Raw genomic sequence first — 24,589 nt, forward strand, 5'->3', positions numbered from 1 at the left:
CGAAATTTGTCCAGTAACTTGGAAAGTGTCCTATGTCAAATGTCATTTCTCTCAGGATGCCGGGCATTGAAGTCAACAGCAATCACTCTGATATTTCGTCCACCACTCATTAATACGATTTTAATGCGTTCCTCCTGTGTAAGTGCTATTGTGGATCACCTGCAACGATAAAGAAAATTGATCACCTCCTTGCAATTTTAAACTTTAACAGGTCATAACTCCAATACAAATAAAGATGTTGCAAACCGAATTGCACAAGTGTATTCCTCAGAAAAAGGCAGTCTAAAATGATAGGCGACATGATCCCCTTCCCTTTAGAAAACGTAACCCAAATCAAAGATGACGGATTTCAAGATGGCCGCCGCTGTAGCCATAGCTCTTGTAAGTTGCGCCCTCCCCCCACACAAACCTATAGACAGCCCGTACCAAACGAAATTATGATTCTTCACACCATTCGACTTTTATAGGGGTGTATCCAGACTCTCGCCTCACCCTGTAGTTTTGCTTATATCATATTGAAGAGTTTCGCAGATAAATTAGGTGGAAAAAGAAGGTGTGTGGAAAGTGTTCGAAAACTAAGACTTAAGCAATAATATTCGGCCGAAAATTAGGTGAGCCAGCGAAAGAATAGACTGTTACATAACGAATAACTTCACAAGATGTGTGTATCACCGGGTATATTTTAAGTTGGATCAAAGATGATCAGAACACGTGACTCGCAATACTATGCATGAGGGAGTGGATAGTGCGTTAAATTGAAAAACTGGTGGGGAAAGGTCTTTGGGTGGGCCGAGTAGATGATAGAAATCATTATTTGAGAAATGTAGATAATATCAATGCTCACTGAATCGGGTAAACGAAAGACAGGATCTAATCGGCAGTTTGGCTTTAGATTCTGTGGCGTTGAACTAGTTGCTTCTTGAGCCTTAGACTTAAGTATATTACACAGTATGTTTAAGTGTACTTGGTAAATTTATCTTTTTATTACTGAGTTTAGATTTCTACTACGATATTAGGTAATGACCGCAGGAAATTGAGTCCATTGGGTAGAGATGAGTAAAATTATTTTCCAAGAAAATTAAAAACATGGGGTAGCATGCATTTACATCTTCCTCGAAGTACACGTTATATATATATATATATATATATATATATATATATATATATATATATATATATATATAAAAACTCGAAGTGTATTGGACATAATCGATTTTCTTTCCTTTGTCCCTTATTATGCAGTGGAATCTAAAATATTGACACCTTATAATGATTGTAAAACATTTTGGAAACAAAATTAGATCTCCATTCATTAACTGTTGCTAGAAAAATAATGGATTCGAATCCTTCTCATCCTGACAATTTTGTTCTCCCAAGACGATTTATTAATTATTGATCAATTTGATCAATGTTCTTTTTAAATGTTATCTGTATCCAGAATAAAATAGACATAAAAACCAAATAATAAACATTATTGTAGTAGAAATCTTAACCATTATAATTATACTGCCAATAAACAAGATGAATTCACAGTGATCATAGTTCTGACTTTGCTCCAAGTCACGAAGAGTATTAGTACGGATCCAAGAAACAAAATCTGTGCAAAAATTTAGTAAAATGGATCTTACATTTTCGAGATTTTAGCTACATGGTTGTTATGCTTCAGGAGAAAGATAGAGCTAAAATCTAATGCAAAGTCTGGTAATATAGTGAAAAAAGTGCTGTATGTTCTAAGATCAGAAGATCGAGTCCAAGTTTAGTAGCAGAACATTTCTTAAAAATCACGTAAACTAATTGTGATGTTTCGATGAAGTAAAAATTGTATTTCTTCACTGCTTAAATATTAAAAAAAATTCTTCTTCACATTCTTGAAGATAAAAGAACTTTCACCATAAATTAACTGATCAGAGAATTTCAGAAGGCTTAACAGAAAACTTTAGTCAGTCCCATATGCAAATCAGTGTTTTAGTATATGAAAGTTAAGGAACACACTAGTTCATACTATGGTCGTATTGAGGTTCCTAATGACACACACACATGGCTAATCGTAGAACGTAAAAGTAGTGCGATGCTACTACTGGTTAGAAATAATTAACACTTGTAACACACAAATAAATAGTTAAAAAAAAGAAGTTGCGTAGTCGGTAACGATCGTACCAAAAGCGAGAGAGGTCCCATGTTAGGTTTCCAGTGGGGGCACTCGGTCGAAAAACATGTAAAGCTGTGTGAGGTTTTTGTCATTCACACCAGGCAAATGCTGGGATGGTACCTAATATAATGGTCCCAGGCCGCTTCCACCCTTTCCCATTCCTTTCTTCCTACCCTATTCCCCGGGCAATGATATTACCGAGGGACGTCATCTCTCATACATAACGGGCTAACATGACTATAGGTGCCATTCCTAATACCAATCTAAATAGTTAAAGATGATATTTTCACAGTACGAGAGCTAACAAACCATGTCGAGATGTGTTGAACATATTGCTGCCGTATGTAGTCAACCAGATGACTCCTTGGTCATCCAAGAAACAAAATCTGATAATTTTTTAATGAAAAAATGTAAATAAGTTAAGCCTGAGGAATAATTGAACAATGTACACTGATCACCAGTTGAATTAGAGACAGCAGGACAGTTGCAGAAACCGCCCTGCAGAGGCTCCACCAGTGCATATGAATGAAACTAAACGCGCGTGTACTGCTGCCGTGTGCTTCCTCTCTCGGTATCCGTGTCAGTGCAGTGTGTAATGGGCAAGCGAAGGACCTGAGTGCATTTGACTGGTCAAATCGTAGGGGCCAGACGAATGCGTGGCTCGATTTCGGAAGTGGCTGCGAAACTCGGATTTACAAAGGTACTGTGTCAAGGGTGTATTATGAGTACCTGTCTTCTGGTAAAACCGCACCCGCATGGGTAAACTGCTGCAGTCAGCGATGTATCGACAACAGGGATAGGCGCCGACTGGCTCACATCGTAACAGTCGATAGACGGGCCACACTGCGTCAAATAGCGGAGAGGTCCGTAACTACCTACTCGTCATGGGGTACAGAAGCCATTGGCCCACGCGAGTACCCTTCGAACTGCACGACACAGGAAACAACGTCTAGCATGAGCAAAGGAACACCGCCACTGGACCGTGGAAATGTGGAAAAAGATACCTTGACAGATGAGTCACGTTTCACATTGGTACATGCAAATGGACAGGTACGAGTGTGTCGCCAATGCCACGAGACAATGGATTCATCGCGCCAGCAAGGAACTTTACAGGCCGGTGGTATTATCATCTGGGCCATGTTTACGTGGACTGAAATGTGTCCTCTAACGCGTGTGATACGGTCCCTCACAGGTGAACGCTATCGTGATCTTCTAGATGACCATGTCCTGTCATTTGGTCGGTTGCAACATCCGAATGGTGACCTCATCTTTCAGCAGGGCAATACTCCGGCCGACCGCTCTGGGATGGCTCCAATAGGTTTGATGAGCACTCCCCTGATCTCGTAACACTTCCCTAGCCAATACGGTAACCGGACCTCAATCCTATTGAACACATCTGGGACGCCATGGAACGACGCCTTCGGGCTTTGGACCCCCTTCCGATCAACCTGCGGGAGGCTTTGCAGCAGATATGGATTGAGATGACACAACAACATTTCAGACGCCTCGTGGAATTCATGCCGCGGCGAGTAGCCACTGTTATCAGAGCGAAAGGTGGTGCTACACGGTATAAGGTAGGTTTCTAATTCAATTGGTGATCAGTGTATATGGTTTTATTAATAAGATTTATCATAATTAAATAGTATCACGGAAAAGCAAATTTAGACAGTGAATGGGCTTTTATGCTTTTATGTCTTGACCGTAGTCTTGTAACTAGTGTATTCTTTTCTTCTTATTATTTTTTAAATGCAATATTTAACCTATAGCTCAAGTATGGACGGTCATTCATGTAGATTCAAAAATTGACGAAACTTTAACTCGAAAATGTAAAAGTAAAGCATGATAACTTACAGGAGAATTCACACCTCTGGTGCTGAAAGTCCTTGGTCTTATCCAAGGCCACCAAGGCCAAATGAGTTTGTAACAGTTTTGTTTATGAGTTCTTCAATTTCTCTCCACCTCCTCCCAAGTTTTTCATCATTACTGTTCATTTCCGTGTATCATTAGTTTCCTTCGGCCTTAACTTCAGTCATGAACCGTTATACTGGAAGAAGGTTTTGATTGGAAAAACCAGACGCCGGACTTTATAATCAAAAACAAACAGCCTGTGCACCACGTTACAAGACCAATTTGCGTAAGGAAACGTTTCGTTTCTAATTTCATAATTAATTAGGAAAATGAAGTTTCAGATGCTAAAATCTCGACTGCCTATTGATCAGAATTTTTGATTTGGTATAATGTTTTTTTGTTTTGTTTGATCTTTTCGAGATTTCGACAAAACTTGAATGCTGATCACTGTTTATCGTTGTAAAATCTCTATGGAGTAAGAAATATGGACGATGAAATCGATTGTACGGGAAAGGACTTGAAGTCTGATTTGATTGAAATAACAAGATGTTGAAGTGCCATGGGAAGAAGATTATGTGAAGTGATAAGTGACAATAGTTATAGTATGCGTTGATCATTTAGTTTAATTAAGCTTTACAGTCAGTTGCTCGGAAGTCTGTGTGAATGCTAATTGATTATTACAACATTCTTCCATTTCAAATTGCTCGAAACACACAACTTCTGTGTTAAATATATGCACACACATCTCCGAGCAACATGGCCTGCGTTTTATGCAAGTGAAATACTGTGATCTTGAGGTCGCTCGTAGAAGCTCAAGATCATGTCGTGCTTCATTTGTTTACACTCTTTTCTCACCTGCAGCTGTGAAATCGGGGAGTTCCGGAGGAGGTAAGCTGAGACTCCTGTTTTGTTCATTCATGTGGGTTGAGTTCAGTTTCTGCTGCAGGATTCATTGAATTTTGTTGTGTATATATACTTCTCTTCTCCTGGCTTTCACAGCTTGTTGTGCTTCTCGTATGACGAACAATCTTAGATCAGTGATGGCGAACCATTTTGCCGTATTCTTTCGCATTAATTGGCAGACATATATGTACAACAAAACACTTTGGTTTGTTAATAACCAGTTATTTTAATTTATCTCCAGATTGGCACTTTAAACAGTTTTATGTTGTATTTAGTAGCACGTATCCTGAATACACTGTCTCAAAATAATTTTGCGTCTCTTCGCAGATTTAAATGGTTAATTTTCTTTAAAAGTAATCGCATAACCAATCCTGGTTTGAGTACTTTTAAGTATATTCCTTAAGTTTCTTTACATTTCTTTATTCTCTCCCTTTTTCTTCTATTTTTTCGTTCTTTATTAAAAATTAATCCTGGAGTACAAGGGTACGCTTAATTCAAGATTAGTGAAGAAAAATATCTGATCTTCAGTTTCGTCTCACCGGATTCATTTAAAATATAAATCCTAAAAGTAATAGTACATACCGAATGCTTAATTAGCTGTAAGCTATAATTTCTGGTAATAGTATAAAGCCGAAGTATTGACTTAATAATTAATAGTTGAGTACTGTATTAACATTTAAGAGTTGAATGCCCTATTAACATTAAAGTTCCAAAGTGCTTCTTCGAAATGGAGACCCAGCGTAAACTAACTTTTATTTGTGAGCGAATAGACTCACCATCAGAATTTGGAGAGGGCGATGTTCACACATGTTCAAGATATTTGAATTTAGCTAAAAATATACCATAAATGTTATCGCACATGTATCTATATGGAATTTGATTGTATTGTTACGGACATGGGACCTAAAGTTTATCATCACCCAGATTTCACAGGACATTAAACAGAAAACTGCGTCCGCTAAAGACGAGAGTGCTAACTACATGGCTATAGAGAATACACTGATAAAAAGGATATTGTTATATAAGAGCCACTAACTTTTTATGTACCCTGTGTATCCTAATCGAATGATTATTTTCGTATAATAATTTGATAACGCAAACAAGAGAAACAGTCAGGGAACCGAACTCAGAGGCTCCCGGCATACAAAGCTGTGGAAGAGCGGAGTAGAGCCTATCCCTGGTCGAGCTCGATCACCAAATATAGCAATCTTTATTTCAAATTTCATTCTGATCCGGCCACTAATTATCAAGAAATAAAATACCACATAGAAGGCGAGCCGAGCAGACCCCGTCCCTTTCCGAATTCGATCACCAAAATTGCTGTTATTATTTCTTAGATGGTTGGGCTTTAAATTCTGCCGGTAGTTACGGAGAAATAATGTATTATATACACACACTCACACACGACGTGTGCTCAAATAGTATCAAACCCTATTATTTCCCCACGTAAACCAATGAAATGCGAGAGACTTTCCTCAGTGCAGATGTAGAGGTCACTCATGCGCAGTCGTAAATTTTTTCCCGCTCGTAGAAAGCGTGAGTCGGTAGCAGTCGGCCAGCAAAGGAAGACGTAATGAGTGGTCGTCGGGTTTCAATTGTTTGTAAAATGACAGAAAAACTTGAGCAGCGATATTGCATCAAATTTTGCCAAAAGTGTGGCAATACCCAAGCGAAAACCATTCAATCGGATGGGTACATTCAATTTTGAACGAGAATTTGGGCATGAGAAGAGTGTCCGTGAAGTTTGATTCAGGCTTTCATCGCCAAACACAACATTCTTGTGTATCGTCAGGCTCCCTAGTCACCCGACATGGCTCCGTGTGACTTTTGGTTATTTCCAAGCAGAAAATGCCATTAAAAAGGACTCGATTTGTGTCAAGAGAAGACATCATGCGGAATGCAACGGCACAGTTGCTCATCATTCCAAAAACAACGTTCCAGAAGTGTTTCCATATTTTTGCCAATCAAAGATTCAATACTTTTTGAATGCACCTCATATACTGGAGCGAAACTATGTGCTTTCCCTATGCAGATAGCTAGAAAGCGTATATAAATAGTAGTGTCGTGAAAGTTGTGTTTATTTATGTATATTGGTACCTGTAAATTGTAAGTTAACGTGAGTAGGTGTGATTGTAGGGTTTTCAAATTGTACTGCTGGTTATAGTGTTCTCTTTGAGAAAAGAACTAGTTTAGTAATATATAAAATTTTTTACGAAGCCGGGGGCGCGGTGGCTCAGTGGTAGAGCGTTCACCTCCGGTGCTTGGGGTCCCTGGTTTGATCCCAGCTCGCGCCGTGTGGACTTTGTGGTGGACAAACACTGTGCTCGTGGGTTTTCTCGTGGTTGTCCCGTTTCCCCCCACTTTCTTTATTCCACCATTTCATTTATTTCTCATAATCACCGTCTCCTTTAGTCTGACTGGCATAACCGTAGGACGTAAAACTTAAAGATTTCATTTTTTCTTTACGAAGCCGGAGTTCTTCGTTTACTGTCTGCTAGTCGAGGCAAGAGATTTGGTTGCTGAAATCATTTTACGAAAATAATCATCCAATTATTATTCTCAGGACATTCAAAAGGTTAGTGGTCGGTGTTAAAAACAAAATGTGCCAGATTTCATCCTTGATAAAAATATTGTTGTGCGTATATTTGTCATCAAAAATATCTATAAAATGTATATATAGGGATCATAAATGAACCTAAAAGCAGCAGAATTGAAGACAGGTATTCCGTACTATATTAGGGAAGAATTGGTTTGCATTCCACTCAGGATCTTTAGTTTCTTCTTGTAGTGTATTTCCTTGAAACTGTTATCAGTCTTAACTTCATTGTGAAATAGACAACCCAATAAATTCAAAGAAGTTTATCTTGAGCATACGAAAATTTTGCCTCCTAGTATTTTATAAAATGAATTTATTAAATATACGTATGAAGCTAGCCTATTTCGTGTACTGACTCTGAAGTATCAGCTCAGAACTCCTCTTTTTGCAAGTCAACATTTTTCTTGTCCCAGTCGTATTAGACTAAGAATTCTTTCTGATGAAATTACTTGTCTTGAAGTTTAGTTTCAGCCAGAGGCAGCTGATAACATATACAGAAACCAAAATTATAGAGTGGTGGTGTGTCAAAATATGTATAAAAATCCACTTATATTCAAGCTTAAATCCGTAATCATATTTTAATAAAGTTACATGTTATCTTTAGAGTTCTATAATTACAAGAACTTTACTAACTATTGGACTTGAAAGGTAGATAATTAATGTACATCTTCCTAAATCTGAAAGAAGAATAAAATGGAGAAACAACAGCATTGCAGCTCAAATGTACTATGTATGTATGTTAAAAGTGTTGACTAAAATGAAAAAAAAAATTATTCGGTTCAGTGGAGGAATTGTGAGAAAATCATCCTTTTAACACAATCTACCGTACTCAGCATGTTCTTGAGTCAACATTTAGATCAAAACGCGTATTGTGTGATGTAGAAAAGGCTTGTGTAATTCGGTGTATATTACCGAAAACTGTATTCAAATAGATCAGTGTAGTACAAAGTTACTGTCAAAGTAATATCTAGAGGTCAGAAATAAATTTGATTAGTCACTTGTGAATCTCCACATACTAAGAAAATAAATCACTGGGAGAATAGTATTTTAAAATAGCTTGTGCAGTTGGCATCATAACATCAAAAAATCTAAAACTACAGTACGTGAGGGACGCAACAATATATATTATATATATAATATTCTAAATCTACATTTGAAAACAATACAATGGAAACAAAATATGAAAGCAGTTTAATTGGCAGTGCTGTTTTTTGTGGTTCCTATGAATTGAGATCACCAAATATGAAACGGTTCGCCATCTCTGTTTTGTAGATGAAAGCATCATTTGAATGTGGAGTGTTTTATTGTTGTTTTTGGAAAGCAGATTTAAGTTTTTGTTATTACAGTAAAATATATATGTGGTATTAGAAGTATGAATGTCGTCAAGATAGTAATTAAGCTTAAAGATACCCTCCTTTGTAAATATTCATTCTGTCAATGTTATTTGTTATTGTAAATTACCATAATGAAATATTTATGCCAACAATAAGCTGGATGAATGTCTAATAATTAATGATCAGAAACTCATTGTATGCACGAATCAGACACGTTTAGCTTTCAAGCCTTGAATACCTCGTCGACGGAGTAAAAGGGAAGAAAAATAGTACAACGTGTTTATAAATGAATGGTGTGGTTTTAAAAATTAATAATAACTATTTATTACCTTATATGGACAAATCTTACAGCATAATCAGCGTCAATTGTCGCAAATTTCTGATGCATTAATCACAGCCCTTCAATGTGTGTGTGCATCCTTGGTCACATGGCTCACATCTACACGGTAATCAAATTCTTCTCATATTTAGTGTAAATCGTCCGCCGTGATGATCTGCAGTGCGTGTTATCCTATCACAAACTTCCTCAAGAGCAGGCAATGGCAGTACATAAACTCAGTCTTTAACAACCCCCCAAAGAAAGAAGTTGCATGATGTTAAATCTGGCGAAAAGGGTGGCCAGGGGAGAAGGTTGTTGTCTTCTGTTCAGCACGTCCAATCCAGTGGTGATGGAGAACACGATTTAGAAACTCTCGTACATTCCTGTGAAATTGGGGCGGAGCACCGTCCACTTTACAAAATGTAATCATCATAATTGTTCAGTCGGGGTGATAAGCAGATTTCCAACATGTCTAGAAATGAGTCGCCGGTCACAGTTTCTTGTTCGAAGAAAAATGAGCCGTGCACTTTCTCAGAAACATGAGGTCGACCAGAAGTCTTGCCTTTACACAAACATCCAGTTTCTACGAACTGTTGGTACCACCTATTTATGTTATTCTTGTACAGTAGGTCTTTCCTAAACTGAGCACGAAACTTGCGTTGCACTGTAACCACAGATCTGGATACGTCAAAACTGAGCACACAGAAAGCTTTTTCCTGTTACGACGCCATCTTGGAAACTGTCGCTGCCGCTCCGCAGTAAGTATAACAAGTAAACAGCAGGTAGCGCATGAAAAACTTGGACAGTTGCCACTGCTTACGTTGTAGGTTTCACTGGTGTAAGGTAATAAATAGATTTATTGTTAATTTTTAAAACTGCACCATTCATTTATAAACACGCAGTACTAAGAATATTAATTTATAAAAATAAGTTGTTCATTTTTTTATTTACTGCATCTGTAAGTTTAATATACTCTTATGTTTACGAGCATTCTCCTTAGCAGACCTGGGTAGCTCTCATGATACTATTATTTTCTTCTTAGAATGTCATATTGTACATTTTCGTATGTATAGCTGAACAACTAGCAGTAGAAATTTGGTTTGTCACAGTATACAGCGTGAAAATTGAAAGTTCGAATTTTTGGATTATCCCTCACTCTCCTCTCCCCACAGAAAACTTCAATAAAATGAATGCGTATATGAAAAAAGAAAATATTTAAGTCTTTAGACTTCGCGAATAGAAGGTCATTTTATTCTATTTTAGTGTCATATTCGGGCAAATTAGTATTTTCGCATCCTGAGCATTGTACCAAACTGCTAATCTCAACAGCACTGCGGATAGTCTGTCAAGCAAGGATGACATTGAAGTGTTCTTTTAGTGGAGTCAATAATAGCCTCTCCACCAATTCTATTATAAAAATAATCCTCTATAAAACAATTCACAAAGTTTCTTGCAAATACAATATATAAGTGTTTCCAAATGAGTTCTTAGTGCACACAAAGTGGCTTCGCATGATGGTTTAAGTTAGGTATGTACGGAAACTCCTTAGCACATTGCAACCTCCAGGGTATTACTTTTTGACTGTAGGAGAAGGTTTATAAGGCTCATGGCAACCTCCAGGTATATGATTGTGAATAGGAACTCTCTTGTCCAATGGGACCTCAGAAGCAGGTGTTGTAGGTTAGTTGATAGTTTGGTCTTCTTTTATCGGTGACTTCTGGGTGGTTCGTCCATCTTCGGTCTCTTCCGGGTAGCTCTTTGTGTCTTCCTGTTTCTTCCTTCTAGCGTGTGCTTGTAATCATGTAAACGATAGCACGTGTTTATATAACATGTGCTCGAGGAAATAACACACACACTGAAAGTTGGTGTATCCCTGCAATATTCATTCAATTACTCCCATAGGAATATATAAGGAACCGATATTTAATTGTCCATACCTTGAGGTCAGCTGGGTGGATCACGTTCATCAACGAATTCTATTTTTAATTTTTGGCCCTCTACATCTTGGCCAACATTAATGGTGATCCATTAAGAGTCTTTATCCCGGCGAAATTAAAATACCGCTAATTTTAGATAATTGAAATGTGTAACAAGAGCGCCCTAGACAATATTATTTTGCGTGAGGTACCGTTATCCCAAGTTACCTACTGGCTTTATGGTTTCAGCTGTTTAGAAACGCGAAAATAAATGCCGATTTTCAAAATGGCTCGAAATCGAAAGCAGATAAGTGAGTCGTGATAACGGTATCTTATGCAGTCTAGGTCGCTCTTGTTCCACATTTCGATTATCTTTTATCTATTTAACGATATTACATAATTACTGTAAAATTAGCGGTATTTTAATTTCGCCGGGATGAAGACTCTTAAGTAGTTCTTGAGGTTTTGTCTCTTCCGAACTGATACACGAACCGACAAAGTAAATATATATGAGTTTTTGGTAAACTAATCTCTTTAAAAATGGTGAAATCAAAAAAACTATTATATAAATTCATTGCGCTTGATTGTTATAAATAATTACAAATATGCGTCAATTTATATCCTTAAGTAGTATTACAAGATTCAATCGTATGTAACTGGCAGTCATTGTAAGTGATATGATGGCAGAATGAGTAGCCAGGACAATCAGAAACCTTAAAAAGAATAGGTGAGCACTGCCGTGAGAAAGTGCAGAGAACCAGAAGGAATAAGAGCTGCTGATGATAAAAGTAAAGACGACCAAAAGTAACTATTCGAGTGTAATTGAAAATAATGATGAATAAAATAGCAATCTTCGTATGAAAAGCTAATGTGGAGCCACTCGCGAATACAGAGGTTGATATGCTTTTATGTGAACGTAATGGTCTTCGCTTGCGCAACGCAGAGAAGGGAAACTTGCACAACTAAGATAGTGAATAGTTTGAGAGAAAGCTACATTATAGCCGTGTTCGATGCACACTTCAGTTGTTTCTATAAAGTCAAATAGTGCACGAATACGGATGTACTATTAAATGCTCCACTGTAAATGCCATGGTACGACGAAATGCAGGGCAACCGTCCCGTCCCTCAACCAAGCTAGATCCGAAACGGACCTCAATTAAGTCAGCAAGTTAACCACTACTTGTTGAGCGGAATTAAAAATTACAAATGAACCAAAAATATAGGTATTTTAATTTAAAAACTATCACCATTATAGAGTGCGATGGCCATCCGGTTTCCAGGTATCACAACCAATCGTTCGCCATGCCATTACAAAAACATCACATCTCAAGATAATCCATAGGGCAAGTGTTGATGCTCTGAAAACCATATCGTGCAATGGAAAACCAACGGCAGAAAGCCATACGGATGACACCTGGCAGTAGAACAAGAAAGTTTGTAGTCATCTTAGATGAGACGTTGATATATCTGTCCTAATTGAGAAAAGATTCGAGCAATTACGCACGGAAGTGTCGATCCATAACGACGAAGCAATTTCGTTCACCAGTGCAGCGGAAGTTATTCATGCGGTTTCATGGTTGTGGCTGGATTTTGTTACAGGGAAAAATTAATGCCAAGAATTTGTTAAGAACAGACTCCTCTTGATCCTATCAGTTCTAAAATGTATACATAAATGGTGATGATGGCCTTTTCGCAAGTTGTGAGATTTTAGATTGATTACCTTGTTTCAATATTGGTTAAAATTGTCTGAAATTTTGCCTGAACTTCTGAAAATTGACACTTAATATTACCCAGTGGTGCCCACCCCCCCTTATGTCCATGACGCACCCCCCCAAGTGTCTATCCGTAGGTGTTCTTCCATGAAAAAAATCTTCTTTTCGATTAATTTTACCCCCCCCCCATCAAACATATTTATATGGATTTTTAACCCCCCCACAATATTTCAATGACGCAGTTTGCGTCATAGCCCCCCCCTTGTGGGCACCCCTGATATTACCTAACTCCACTTCATTGGTTTCATAAATCTTGGAATTTTTTCCGCTATAGACGTCCATATAGATGACTTCGAAGTGTTCACTCACCCTCAATAATCCGCCCTTATCCCATCGGTAGTATTTAAGTGACAAGCAGCAATTTTGACGAGAGCCCAAATGATATTTCAAAAGAGCTTCTTTGCAGGTGTACAAGGGTTATTTTATTTCACTTCTGTTAGTACGTTCTCCAGAGGTCGAAAACTGTGCTCATCTTAAAAGAAGAAAAGCAGTTGTTTTAGAAGCCCATTAGGCTGCCATAAGAACTTTTCAATGAGATGTCGATGAAGGTAATAGCTCAAATCCCGCTCCTAGCTTCCCTCTCTCTGTAGAATGCAAGCTCTAATCTAGCTGTGACTGGACGCCTTTCCCTTAATGCACCCGGTTGGCATGTCTTCTCCGTATAGCGTGGAGGTTTCGCTGTTGTAAATATCCATCAAAAATATTCCCATAATACACTGCATTGACTTTCTCCACTGTCGGCAACACGATATACGCAAGTGCGCAACAACTTGTGAAAACCCATCGTTGAGAGATACCTATCGTTCTTTTTGGACTTAGGGCGTCAAGAGATCTATACTGCAAAGTTAATTGATATATAAAATATAGACTTCCAAATTATGCTACGCATAAGTATTTCATCCCCCTATTGCAACCAGAAATGGTAGAAAAGTATGATTTCTGATTTCAGTATTGATCACTACACACTGCAGGATTGCCTAGTTTAAACCATGATTTAAATCAAGATTTAAACCAAATATTTTTCAGTTCTTTGGAATATCAGACTTTTTTTTATTTATTTTTTTTTAAAGAAAACCAACTTTAAAAAAATAAATAAATAAAAACAGTATGAAAGATACAGGCATGCGAGTGCTATATGACAAGCACTTGTTATTTTAGGATTAGGAACCCTAATGATATGAAAAGTCTGTGCCTGAAAAAGCAAGGTAAGGACTTCATTTATCTAACAAGCTTCCAGATTCAGTCTGAGAACCCAATTTACAATGGAATAATTAACTAAAGCCAATAACATCAACAGTGAGAAAGTAGGAAGAAATCAGCCAGGGGTTATATTTATCGATACCATCCCGTTATTACTCAGTGAACTTGAGGAAACTCTTTTGTCAGGATAGCTGACCACCGGAATCAAACCCAGGATCTTTTGATTACGAAGAACAATAACCAATAGTCTACGCGTGCTCGGTCTGTCATTTATTTGTTGATACAAAAAAAAAAAATTGCCTAATTCTGGCATTGAACCTAGGACCTCTCATTAATGAAGCTACTATAATCGCTACTCCAAGACAGGCCAAGTATCTGTATAATACTTGAGATGACTTGTTATTTTTCTCCCATATCTTTAAAAGTAAATTACTGTATTTTCAATAAATTATTGAAAATTAGATCACATCAACATTAACGATCAATTTTTTAATCACTACGAACATTTTTAATGATTATCAATTAAAAACTAACTCCCGCAATTTTTTTTTATTATTATTCATTTAATTGTTAATTTTTAACGTTTTAATTATAAACCTACTGAAAAGATAGAACATAAAGGCGAAGTAAGGTCTGCCACATAGGAAGGACGGGACCGAAAAGTCATTTGAAGTCAGGGAAATTAAAACTAATAAATCTGTAGAAACCCTGCAATTGGGACACATGCAAAACATGTATTAGACGATAACATAAATTAATCTATAAGTGTACATTATCCTTTTCATATTTTGGGAGCACATTCAAACGGGACTTGAAATATTTTTTTAAAAAAACAAAACAGTGTAAAAATAGTAGATTACATCATTTGATAAATTTAATGAATATGTACAGTGTTACTTAAATGTCTCACAATGTTTTGAGAACAGACTCGTCACATCTAAATAAGAAAAAAAAAAGTTTATATGGACCTGTGCTCAAAAGTGGATAGTTTTGGAGTTATAGGGTGCCGAAAACGTGAAACAAGTGAACTTTAAAAGTTCATGGCTCTACTGCTATGGGACCTTTCGTAGTCGGATCAAGACATCACTGAGGAATGGTATGTGAACTATCCAAATATCCATGTTTAAGAATGCTCCAGTCTTGCCAATTTTTAGAGAGACTAGCTGAACCTGCGCTCTCTACACAGCGCATCATTCGCATATGAGCATAAATCTCCTTCTCGTTCCTCACAACATCTGTACAGGTCCCTTTACAGACACAAGTGAAAGACGTATTGAATTTAAAAAAAAAAGCCAAGGGGTATCATAAAAGGGAGACTATTTTCGATTCTTTTTTCTCAATATCTCGCACCGTTTGCAAGATTTGAGCCTACTTCTGGTTGGAGTTTCTAATTCATGTATGACCAGTGTTTTCTTTCTTCTTGCATGCAGTATGTAAGAAGCAAATGCATTACATATACAATTAATTATAATGTCAGTTATATATGGTGTTCATTGGGCAAAACACTCAAAAAAGTAAAGATTTATCTTAAGACTCGAGAAATGGTTATCCTTCCTTTTTCACTATTATTTGGCCATGGAACAAACGCCTGAGACATATACAACCCCAATATACAACATTGTGGTGTTGGAATGTATAACGCATAGGATATGATGCTTTAGTTTTTTTTATTTCAACGCTTCCAGCGTATCCTAAAAAAATGTAATAAAGAAATAATGGCCATGGTTTTTTTTAAAATATTCAATTAGAACTGGATAATCTTCGCAAAATTTCCAATCGATCAGTGAAAACGTCATCTTTCTAGAGCCTGTAGTTTCCGAGATCTCATTGTCGAAAGGATTTGCCACAAACATATAAACATAGTTTAAAAGAACTCGGAAGATGGAAGCACAACTCACATGCATTGATTTTAGAGAAGGCTTATTAAAATACAAAAGCTTTGAACAATAATTTTATATCATAAACTTTATGAAAAAGATATAGTTAACTAATTTAGACTTCTTAAAGTACAAATACTTAAAATGTTTGTCTCTGTTAAACGTGAAATCACACATGACCGTAAATGAAAGATTTGAAAGCTAAAGTTATAGGTTGGAGCTCTGGCGCTTTTAATTGCTATTGTAGCATTTTAATAGATAGATAGGTGGAGAGTGATCAAGTACTCCCAAACAGCCTCTCTGAAAATGATTCAGTAAATACTAGATATTCTGAAAAATTGATATTTGGATAGTTCACATACCAGTTCCTCAGTGATGTCTTGAGCCAACTACGATAGGTCCCATAGTCGTGGAGCTATAAAGTTTTAAATTTCACTTATTTCACATTTTCGGTAGCCTATAACTCCGAAACTATGCACTTTTAAGCACAGGTCCATATGAAATAATAATAATAATAATAATAATAATAATAAGTATTATTATTATTATTTTGTTGTTGTTGTGAAGAATCTGTTCCCAAAATATTGTGATACATTTATGTAATGTCCTATATATCTGTAACGCTTGTAGAAAATGTTCTTTATTTATGGTTATGTAATTTTCTCCGAAGCGGCGCATTTGAGAAATGAAAATGACTTAATATTTGATACTGGCGTTACTAAAGCATGGCTGTGATCCTGCGTACAGTTGTCCAATTCAAATGCAGTGGGGAAACTTGTTAATTGTGTATAAAGAGCATGCTTATGGCTCATGTTATTAATGAAACAATAGCCATTATTTTTATATACGGTTACCATAGACTCCAATTGCAGATATGTCACATTTAAAATTGTTAGCCACTCCTTCTTTTGTCCTTTTCAAGAAATTATTTGTGCACTTTAAATATCTAAATTTCAGCCATTAATTAAAAATAATCATTTATAACATGCAATATTTCACGATAATATTAGATCATATTTTTCTTTCCCATAAGGTTTTCTCAGTTTGATTTATTGGTGAATGAATTACATGCAGTTTATTGTTAATTATTGGAAATGAAAGATTGGAGATTTACTTTGTTAACAATACATTCATGCTTTTGTATTATCTGTAGTACCACATATATCCGCCGTCTCTGTGTAATGTCCTCTATAATGTGTTCCATTCCAATGGCAAAGATCTCCTCGGCGTCATTTTAATAGAAAGAAGCTACATAGTTATATAGATTTATCAGCGAATATTAGCTATTATTATTTTATAAAATACCAAAAAACGTAAGCTTAGAAATAAAAGATTTAGGGTAACATTGCCCTGTCTACGACATTATAAATAATTTTCTTTCTATTTGTCAGAAGCTATTTTCTTACAAAGTAGACATCCACTAATTACGCATACGTTGTAATGTAGTAGTATTTTTCATTTAAGATCAGCTGTACATCCATAGAATTCCATGAACATTTACCTACAGTAACACTAGATGCTACTGAACTCATTATTGGTGAAAATATGTTTATATATGCCTGTACAGTTGCTACTGTAATGTCAATTACATTATTACCGTAGTGGCTTGCGGGAAACCTTTTTCTTTGTTCTTCCATGAGTCTTCGAGTACCGTAGGTAAATAATTTAAATAGTTTCATAACTGAAGGAAAAGACAAGTAACGCATTTTACTTACGTAACATCTTCGTAATGGACGAAAACCCGTTATAATATTCAGTATTTATAATAAGTATACAAGTTTAAAAAAAAAAAAGTTCACCATTGGAGAATAAATATTCGATATATTTTTTTCCTCTTTACGTATTATTTTTTGGAAATAACGGTATGGAAGTCAAAATGTTGATTGCGAGGCGCGTCCAGAAAGTAAGTTTCCCACGCGTCCCATAGCTAGGAAATCGTATGTTGTGCGAAGCGACGGCGTGCACGTGAGAGAATAAGATCCTAGCATGGCACATGCGCCAGCGTAACTTCCCTAGTGCTCTCAGTAGAGTCGTGGCAGTGGTTGAAGATGGGCATTCCTATTTCAGCTCCCGCCGCGTGTGAAGTTCGAGCAGTGATAAAGTTTTTGAATGCACAGGGCATAGCGCCAATTGAAATCCATTGTCAGCTGTGTCAGGTCTATGGGCGTAACGTCATTAGCAAGCAGATGATGTGTTGCTGGTGTAGACAGTTTGCAGCAGGACGCCAAACGCTCCGTGGTAATGGTGTGCAATAAAGAGCGGGAACTGAAGCGATCATTCTGCATGGTGCGTTCCCGAACGAGGTCCACAAGGTCGTCTGTAGTGGCGATTGGTTCCCCATTGCGCTCATCATCATGCACATTTTGGCTTCCTGCTGTACAAAGGCCTGGCACAGCTGACAATGGATTTCAATCGGCGCTATTCCCTGTGCATTCAAAAACTATCACTGCTCGCACTTCACACGCAGCTGAAGCTGGAATAGGAACGTCCAACTTCAACCACTGCTACAATGTTACTGAAAGCACTAGGGAAATTCTGTTCCGCTGGCGCATGCGCCATGCTAGGACCTTATTCTCTTATGTGCACGGAGTCGCTTCGCGCTACGTAAGACTGTAAAACCAGTTTGGTTTTAGGAATAAATTATTTAACATCGCAGGTTTACAGTTAATTAATATTCCAGTGAAAATATTGAATTGACTATTTGCGTGTTGTAGAAGTAACGTATTTCATACTTATCTCCGTTGAGACGAAAAACTCCTAAATGATATAGTTCCGCTTATCAGAAACGTACGCAGGAATTTTATTTCGGTGGGGGGAGAGTAAATTTAATATGAGGATAAATTACATTTATAAAATTATCCCTAAAATTAGATTACATTTACTAAAAAAAGTTGGTATTGGACCCCCAGGATCCAACTCCTGCGTACACCCGTGCCGCTTACCATTTTTATATATACTTAATATGAACTTGCGTAATAAAACGAAAATTAATCAGGCTGTACTTATCCGGATGAATTTAACTAGCTCTTTTTTTTTTTTTTTTTCTTGAGAACTGCGTGCAAATAGGTGGGGTATAAGACCAGCAGTAAAACAAAAATATCATGAATCAAAGTAGTGTAAAAGAGTAGTTGATCATAAATTTGAATCTTAATGATAATGGATAGATTGTGACAATCATGCCATTGTAATTGAACATGTTATAGTAGAATAGGTTTTCGTTGAAAACAAAAAAAAAGTTAAAATGGGTTGTACATTTGTTTCAGAATTGTGGTTTCGATTTTTAGAAGCCGACTAGTTCTAGTAACACGTTCGATTGTTTTGTGTTCTGCATTTATGTTCTTTTCTTGCTGCTTTGGTTTTCTTTGTACCTTCTGTTTCGTGAGTATTTGTTATTCTTTTTTGTGTTACATTTAGTTAATATTAAGCCTTCAACTTGAAATAATTATTACTCTTTGTAACGATTCATTGAAATAGAAGTAAGAAATTAAGGTACGGTTACAGTTACTATTTGCAACAGATCCAGAACCCTAAGATGAAATGAGCTTGAATCTTGCACATAAAATGCGCCAACGCTACGAGAGAGCCAGATTCGCATGGTGAAAATCCTTGATTCATGTTCTTACAACGCTGTAGAGTTATCTGCACTGCTGAAAAGATGTTAAACTACAAAAACAAAGCACAAACGCCATGTTTGGTTATGGAGATTTTACTAGGTCTCGGTAGTAATATTTGCGACACTTGATCACGTTCGGATCTGATTGGCTGAAGAACGTCATGTGACCTGATCACGTGATAAGACGTCATTTGGTAGCGGTACCTTGGTCCAGCCCCTAAATTGTGGAAGGGTACGTAGGGCCACCACACGTAAATTTTGGAAACTACCAAATTTGAAAATTTCGTATGAAAGGATAGGACTGAGGTATGAACCTCTGTAATTTTGAGTGGTTCATCTCGTTCCCTTTTACAGTAAAAAGAATGCCAAAAATTCATATTATAAGGCTTTAGACCTATTTTATTCTCCTTGCTTAAGCTTTATTACCGTATATGTATATATTGATGAGTATATGGGTCCATTCTCTTTCATAAGACATGGCAGTGGCGAATCTAGTCCGGGAATGGGGTTCTAGGCCTTCCGAATTTTTTCAATGACAAATTATTTATATACAGGAAAAATGTCTGGTCGGCTTTAGACGCTACCAAATCGCAAACAAAGCACGCTTCTATCGCATACATGAAAATTCGGCCTAATTCGCAACCAAATTCACTCTTGAGAATGTTACTAAATTGTATGGTTTGGCAAAGAAAAAGTCACGAAATTTCATTTTGGAATTTTAGTGGACACCCTGATATATTTTTTAAAGTTTATAGTAAACGTATGATATACCTATCATAGTCTGCGTTGTGGTTGCACCTCCCCTCCCCCCTTTAGTTTTTACCTTCTACATCCGCCTTTTGGGACATGGGTACATTGACGCCTGTTTCCAAAATTAGGAAGCGGTACATGGATCACCCCTTAAATGTGGGAATTGTCAAACAGAATTTGTAAATGATCTGTAGAACCCAATACATATTTTTTGTAAATTTGTCGTTCGCTTCTATGGGTAAAACTTTCCAAAAATTTGGAATTTGTAGAGTTTTGACCTAATTTGTCCCATTTGATGAGGGTTCAGGGTTGATTGATTTAGATCAAACTGATTTAATTCGAATGATTTTTTTTTCCGTGGTTCAAGTCAAATTTATTTTGCTTAAAGATATAAAACATAAAATGCAATGTTTCTGACTATTCTGGAACACTAGTCGAATGTTAAGTCTGAAACTTGCATCCTAACTTTAGTTTGAAAAATTTTCTCGATCACTATTAGATTTATTTATTTATTTTTAAATTTTAGTTTGAAAATCTTTGAACCCTAGTATTGTAGTTACGACTCATTGTCTAAGATCATCAGTGGAAAGTTACTCTTGATGCAATCTGATTTGCCTATCACTTTCAAATCTTTGTTTCTTTAAAAAAATAAATAAATAAATAAATAAAGTTTGCTTAAAATTTTCACGAATTTATTGGGTGGGCCAGTGTATCTCTCCCAAAATTTTAGAGGAATGCATTAATGTATTTACATCTTATAAAAAAAGAACATACCCCTATATAACGATATAACATAATAAACCCTCATCCAAGAAGATAAGTTAGGTCAAACTCTATAAATTTTGAAATTTTGGCAATTTTTTATTCATGAAAGGAAACAGGATAGACCATCCACATTTACAAAGTAATATATATTTGGATCGTAGAAAGCATTTACTTAATTTTGTTTTTTGATAATTTCCGAATTTAAGGGGTAGTCCTATGTACCCCTCCGAAATTTTGAAAGAATGTATCAATGTACCCATGCCCTATGAAGCGAATGAACCCATGTATTCATCCATGTCAGCATATAAGGTAATAAAACTTCATCAAAGAGAATAAAGTAGGACAAAAACTTGCGAAATTTGAATGTTTGGCCATTTTTAACCATAAAAGGGAACGAGGTAGACTACTCAAACTTTCAGAGATACTTATCTCGGTTCTGTACTATCATACCAAATTTTTAAATTTGGTAATTTTCAAAATTTAAGAGTGTTAGTCCTATGTATCTCTCCCAAAACTTAGGGGGTGGCCGAACTACCTCTGCCAAAATCAAGAGGGCCAAGGTACCCCTATGATTCATACTATGTAATGTGACGTTCCTTAATCAATCAGAGCCAAACATGATCAAATGTCACAAATACAAGTTTGATGGATTCGTGCAGTTTTCAATATGTCGGAGAAACAAAAACAAAATTTAGGATCTATAACAGCATAGTGCTTAAAAAGTAAGTATTATAAAACGGTATAAACAAGTCAAGAGCATTGTGACTTCGTCAGTTGTGACATCATACATAAGGTGAACTGTTTCGTAGCGATACCGTAGGCGTAGACTAGTGATACGCGTTCTTGTTTTACAATAGGAGGACGCCTGGTTCGAATCCGGAAGCGAGCCACCCTCACTGAAGATTTTCGAGCGTTTGTCGTGAGTGCTGGAGTGGTATATTTAAGTATACAACCATCGTAGTTTCACAGAATGAAACGAAACTCACTTGTTTGGTTGATAATGTAAAATATTGAAAGATATTACCTGTAGCTAATATTGAAAATATTTTGAAATCCTACATTTAATTAACTCAAAACTAATCTAAATTCTCACCTCTCATTTGTACCAGAAGAAGGCAGCGACAATAGTAGCTAAATTTTCAGCATGCTGTTGGAAAGATGGCATATTAGTTTCAAAATAAATTTATCTTTATAAAAAAAATTAAAGCCTTCGAGTAGTTCGGGAAGATTAAAGGGGAAAGAACTGGAGACAGTAATCTGTTTCGAAATTTTACGTACGGCTTCTAACGAAAGTTTTTCTCCTCGTTTTGCTATAAACTACAACCATCAAAGAAGTTGGGTCTCATTTTTGAGTATTACTCTTCTAGAACTGCTCGCTGAAGGCGCCGGTTATTTTGAATATTAATATAGGTATTTTTTAATCAATAAAGAGGGCCACGGTAGCTCAATGGCATAGCGCTCACCTCTGGTTCTAGAGGTCCCTGGTTTAATCCCAGGCTATGTGAGTTCGTGGTGGACGACATCGTGTCCGTGGGTTTTCTCATGGTTCTCCCACTTTCTCATTCCACCATTTCTTTCATCATTCACTTGCTATTTCATTCGTCTCCTTTGACACTTCGTTTGCGCAATCGTGGGACGTTAAACTAAAGATTTAATTTCATTTTATTTTCTTTAGCCAATAAGCAAAATTCAGATTTATCTTTTGAGTATATTCTTGTATTCATGTGCCTTCTAAATAAAATTATGGGATCAGTGTCGTATCGCATGTGTTGAAAACAATTGAGGCATTCCAGGTAGATCCCTTATTACTTGCAACGCCTCAATTTTTTTAAAAAACGTAAAATTATTGATTAAAAAAATTATATACCACATTTACTACTTGTTCATTTAACAAATAATATATTTTGTCATCTAATTAAATTTAAAATGTCATTTTATTGGTATATAAGTATCGTCAGTATTACGGTAAGTCAGATGCAGAGTAATTCATATTTTCTTATACAGTGAGTATGTAGCGTTTACAATTAAATTATCTTTATTTATCTCTGTGCATTTTAATTTCATTAGTTATGTATTTTTTATCATCGCGAACATGATAGTAATTCTAATTGTATAATGTTTCAGGGCTGCAAGTTTATCATCCTGGACCTAATCTTCAGAAGAGAAAAGGACCTGATCTGAAGGCGTTTAGTGACCCTTGTGGCGTCGACTGTTATATGCATTTGGTAGTATATTTCGCATTTTGTGTGTGTGTGTTATATTATATTGTATTGTATTTTCTAACATTGCTTTGTGGCTACTGAACAATGCGCCACATTAACAGACTAATTTCAGCATTTTAAATAGAATCTACCCTTCACGCCAAGTAGATTTTGTGGTGGGCAAAAATCGTATACGTGAGTTTTCTCGGAATTCTCCCGTTTTCTCCCATTTCATTCATTCTCGTCATCACCGTCTCATTTAGCCTACATGAAATAACCATGAGACATAAAACTGAAAGATTTATGTAGAATCGGCAACGAATTGTGGATATGGACTAATGGCGGGAAAGTTATTATTAGATGGACGATGGTGGTGAAATAAAGCAGGTAGGAGGAAATGGGAGAATCCCGAGATAACCCACGCACCAGAAGTAAACCTCCTACCACTGATCCACCATGGCTCCTATTTTATCTGTGGTAGCAATATATGCCTCGTAATATAAGATCATACAATACATTGCAATATTATATATAACACTTTTAGCAAAATATCGTACCCTGAACGTTTCAATTCAGTAATCATAGAAGCTTGGGAGGAGAGTCAAGGATGGTGTTGCAGTAATGTTATGTTGCAACATCTCAACAATTGCTAGAACTACTGCGAATTATTCTAGGCAAATGCAGTTTCAAGCAACAGGCGCCTGTGATTTTTTTTCTAACATATTTAATTTTGTTCTAATTTTAAAAAATAACTTTCATACTGTGAAAACTAAGATATTTTTTAATACTGCAGGACACATGTACTTGTCGTTTGCAGTGTAATGTAATTTACTATTGTCATGTTTTTAGTTAATGCTTTGAATACCTGGTATTATCCAATATCTTCAAATGTGTTGTTCCTTATTTTCAATTAATTCATATTTTCCGGTTAATCTAAAGAAAATTCAGTTGTTAGAACATGAAAAGCTATATTGTGTGCGCGTCCTTTCATTGCTCAATTATCCTGCTGAGGTAGCAGGAAAGATAGGAGAGAGAAGATCTCTGTACCTACAGTTTCTTGTAATAGCCAAAGGTCATTTGTAATTTGCTTCGAGGAAGAAACGCTAAAGGAATCATAAGATATCGGTGCCGAGGAAGTTATTACACAGAATTGGGGGCTATGGTTTAACGCTGTTGTATGTCTAGGAAATTAAAGAAAAAAGGAAAAAAGTTTCACAAGTGTAGAAAAGTTGGCTCATTATTACGTTTTTTAACAGTTGGTAAATAGCTGAGAATGATATTGTCTTGTATTAGAGTTCCGCATTGGCACCCTGCATAATCTCTCTCTTACACCCCCAAATAAATGA

At 36.4% G+C, this 24,589-nt stretch overlaps 1 protein-coding gene across 2 annotated transcripts in view; it reads left to right on the forward strand.

The window, feature by feature from the left end:
* The window catches only part of E(z) (histone-lysine N-methyltransferase E(z)), an 88,212-nt gene that overhangs the window by 35,715 nt on the left and 27,908 nt on the right, over positions 1-24,589 (forward strand). For both annotated transcript variants that reach the window (XM_081739569.1, XM_081739579.1), the window contains exon 6: positions 23,167-23,267. In XM_081739569.1, coding sequence (XP_081595695.1) covers positions 23,167-23,267 — 101 coding nt within the window. The remainder of the gene's footprint in view (positions 1-23,166; positions 23,268-24,589) is intronic.

Source organism: Thermobia domestica, chromosome 2, assembly GCF_964235325.1.
Source record: "Thermobia domestica chromosome 2, izTheDome1.hap1.1, whole genome shotgun sequence".
NCBI lineage: Eukaryota > Metazoa > Arthropoda > Insecta > Zygentoma > Lepismatidae > Thermobia > Thermobia domestica.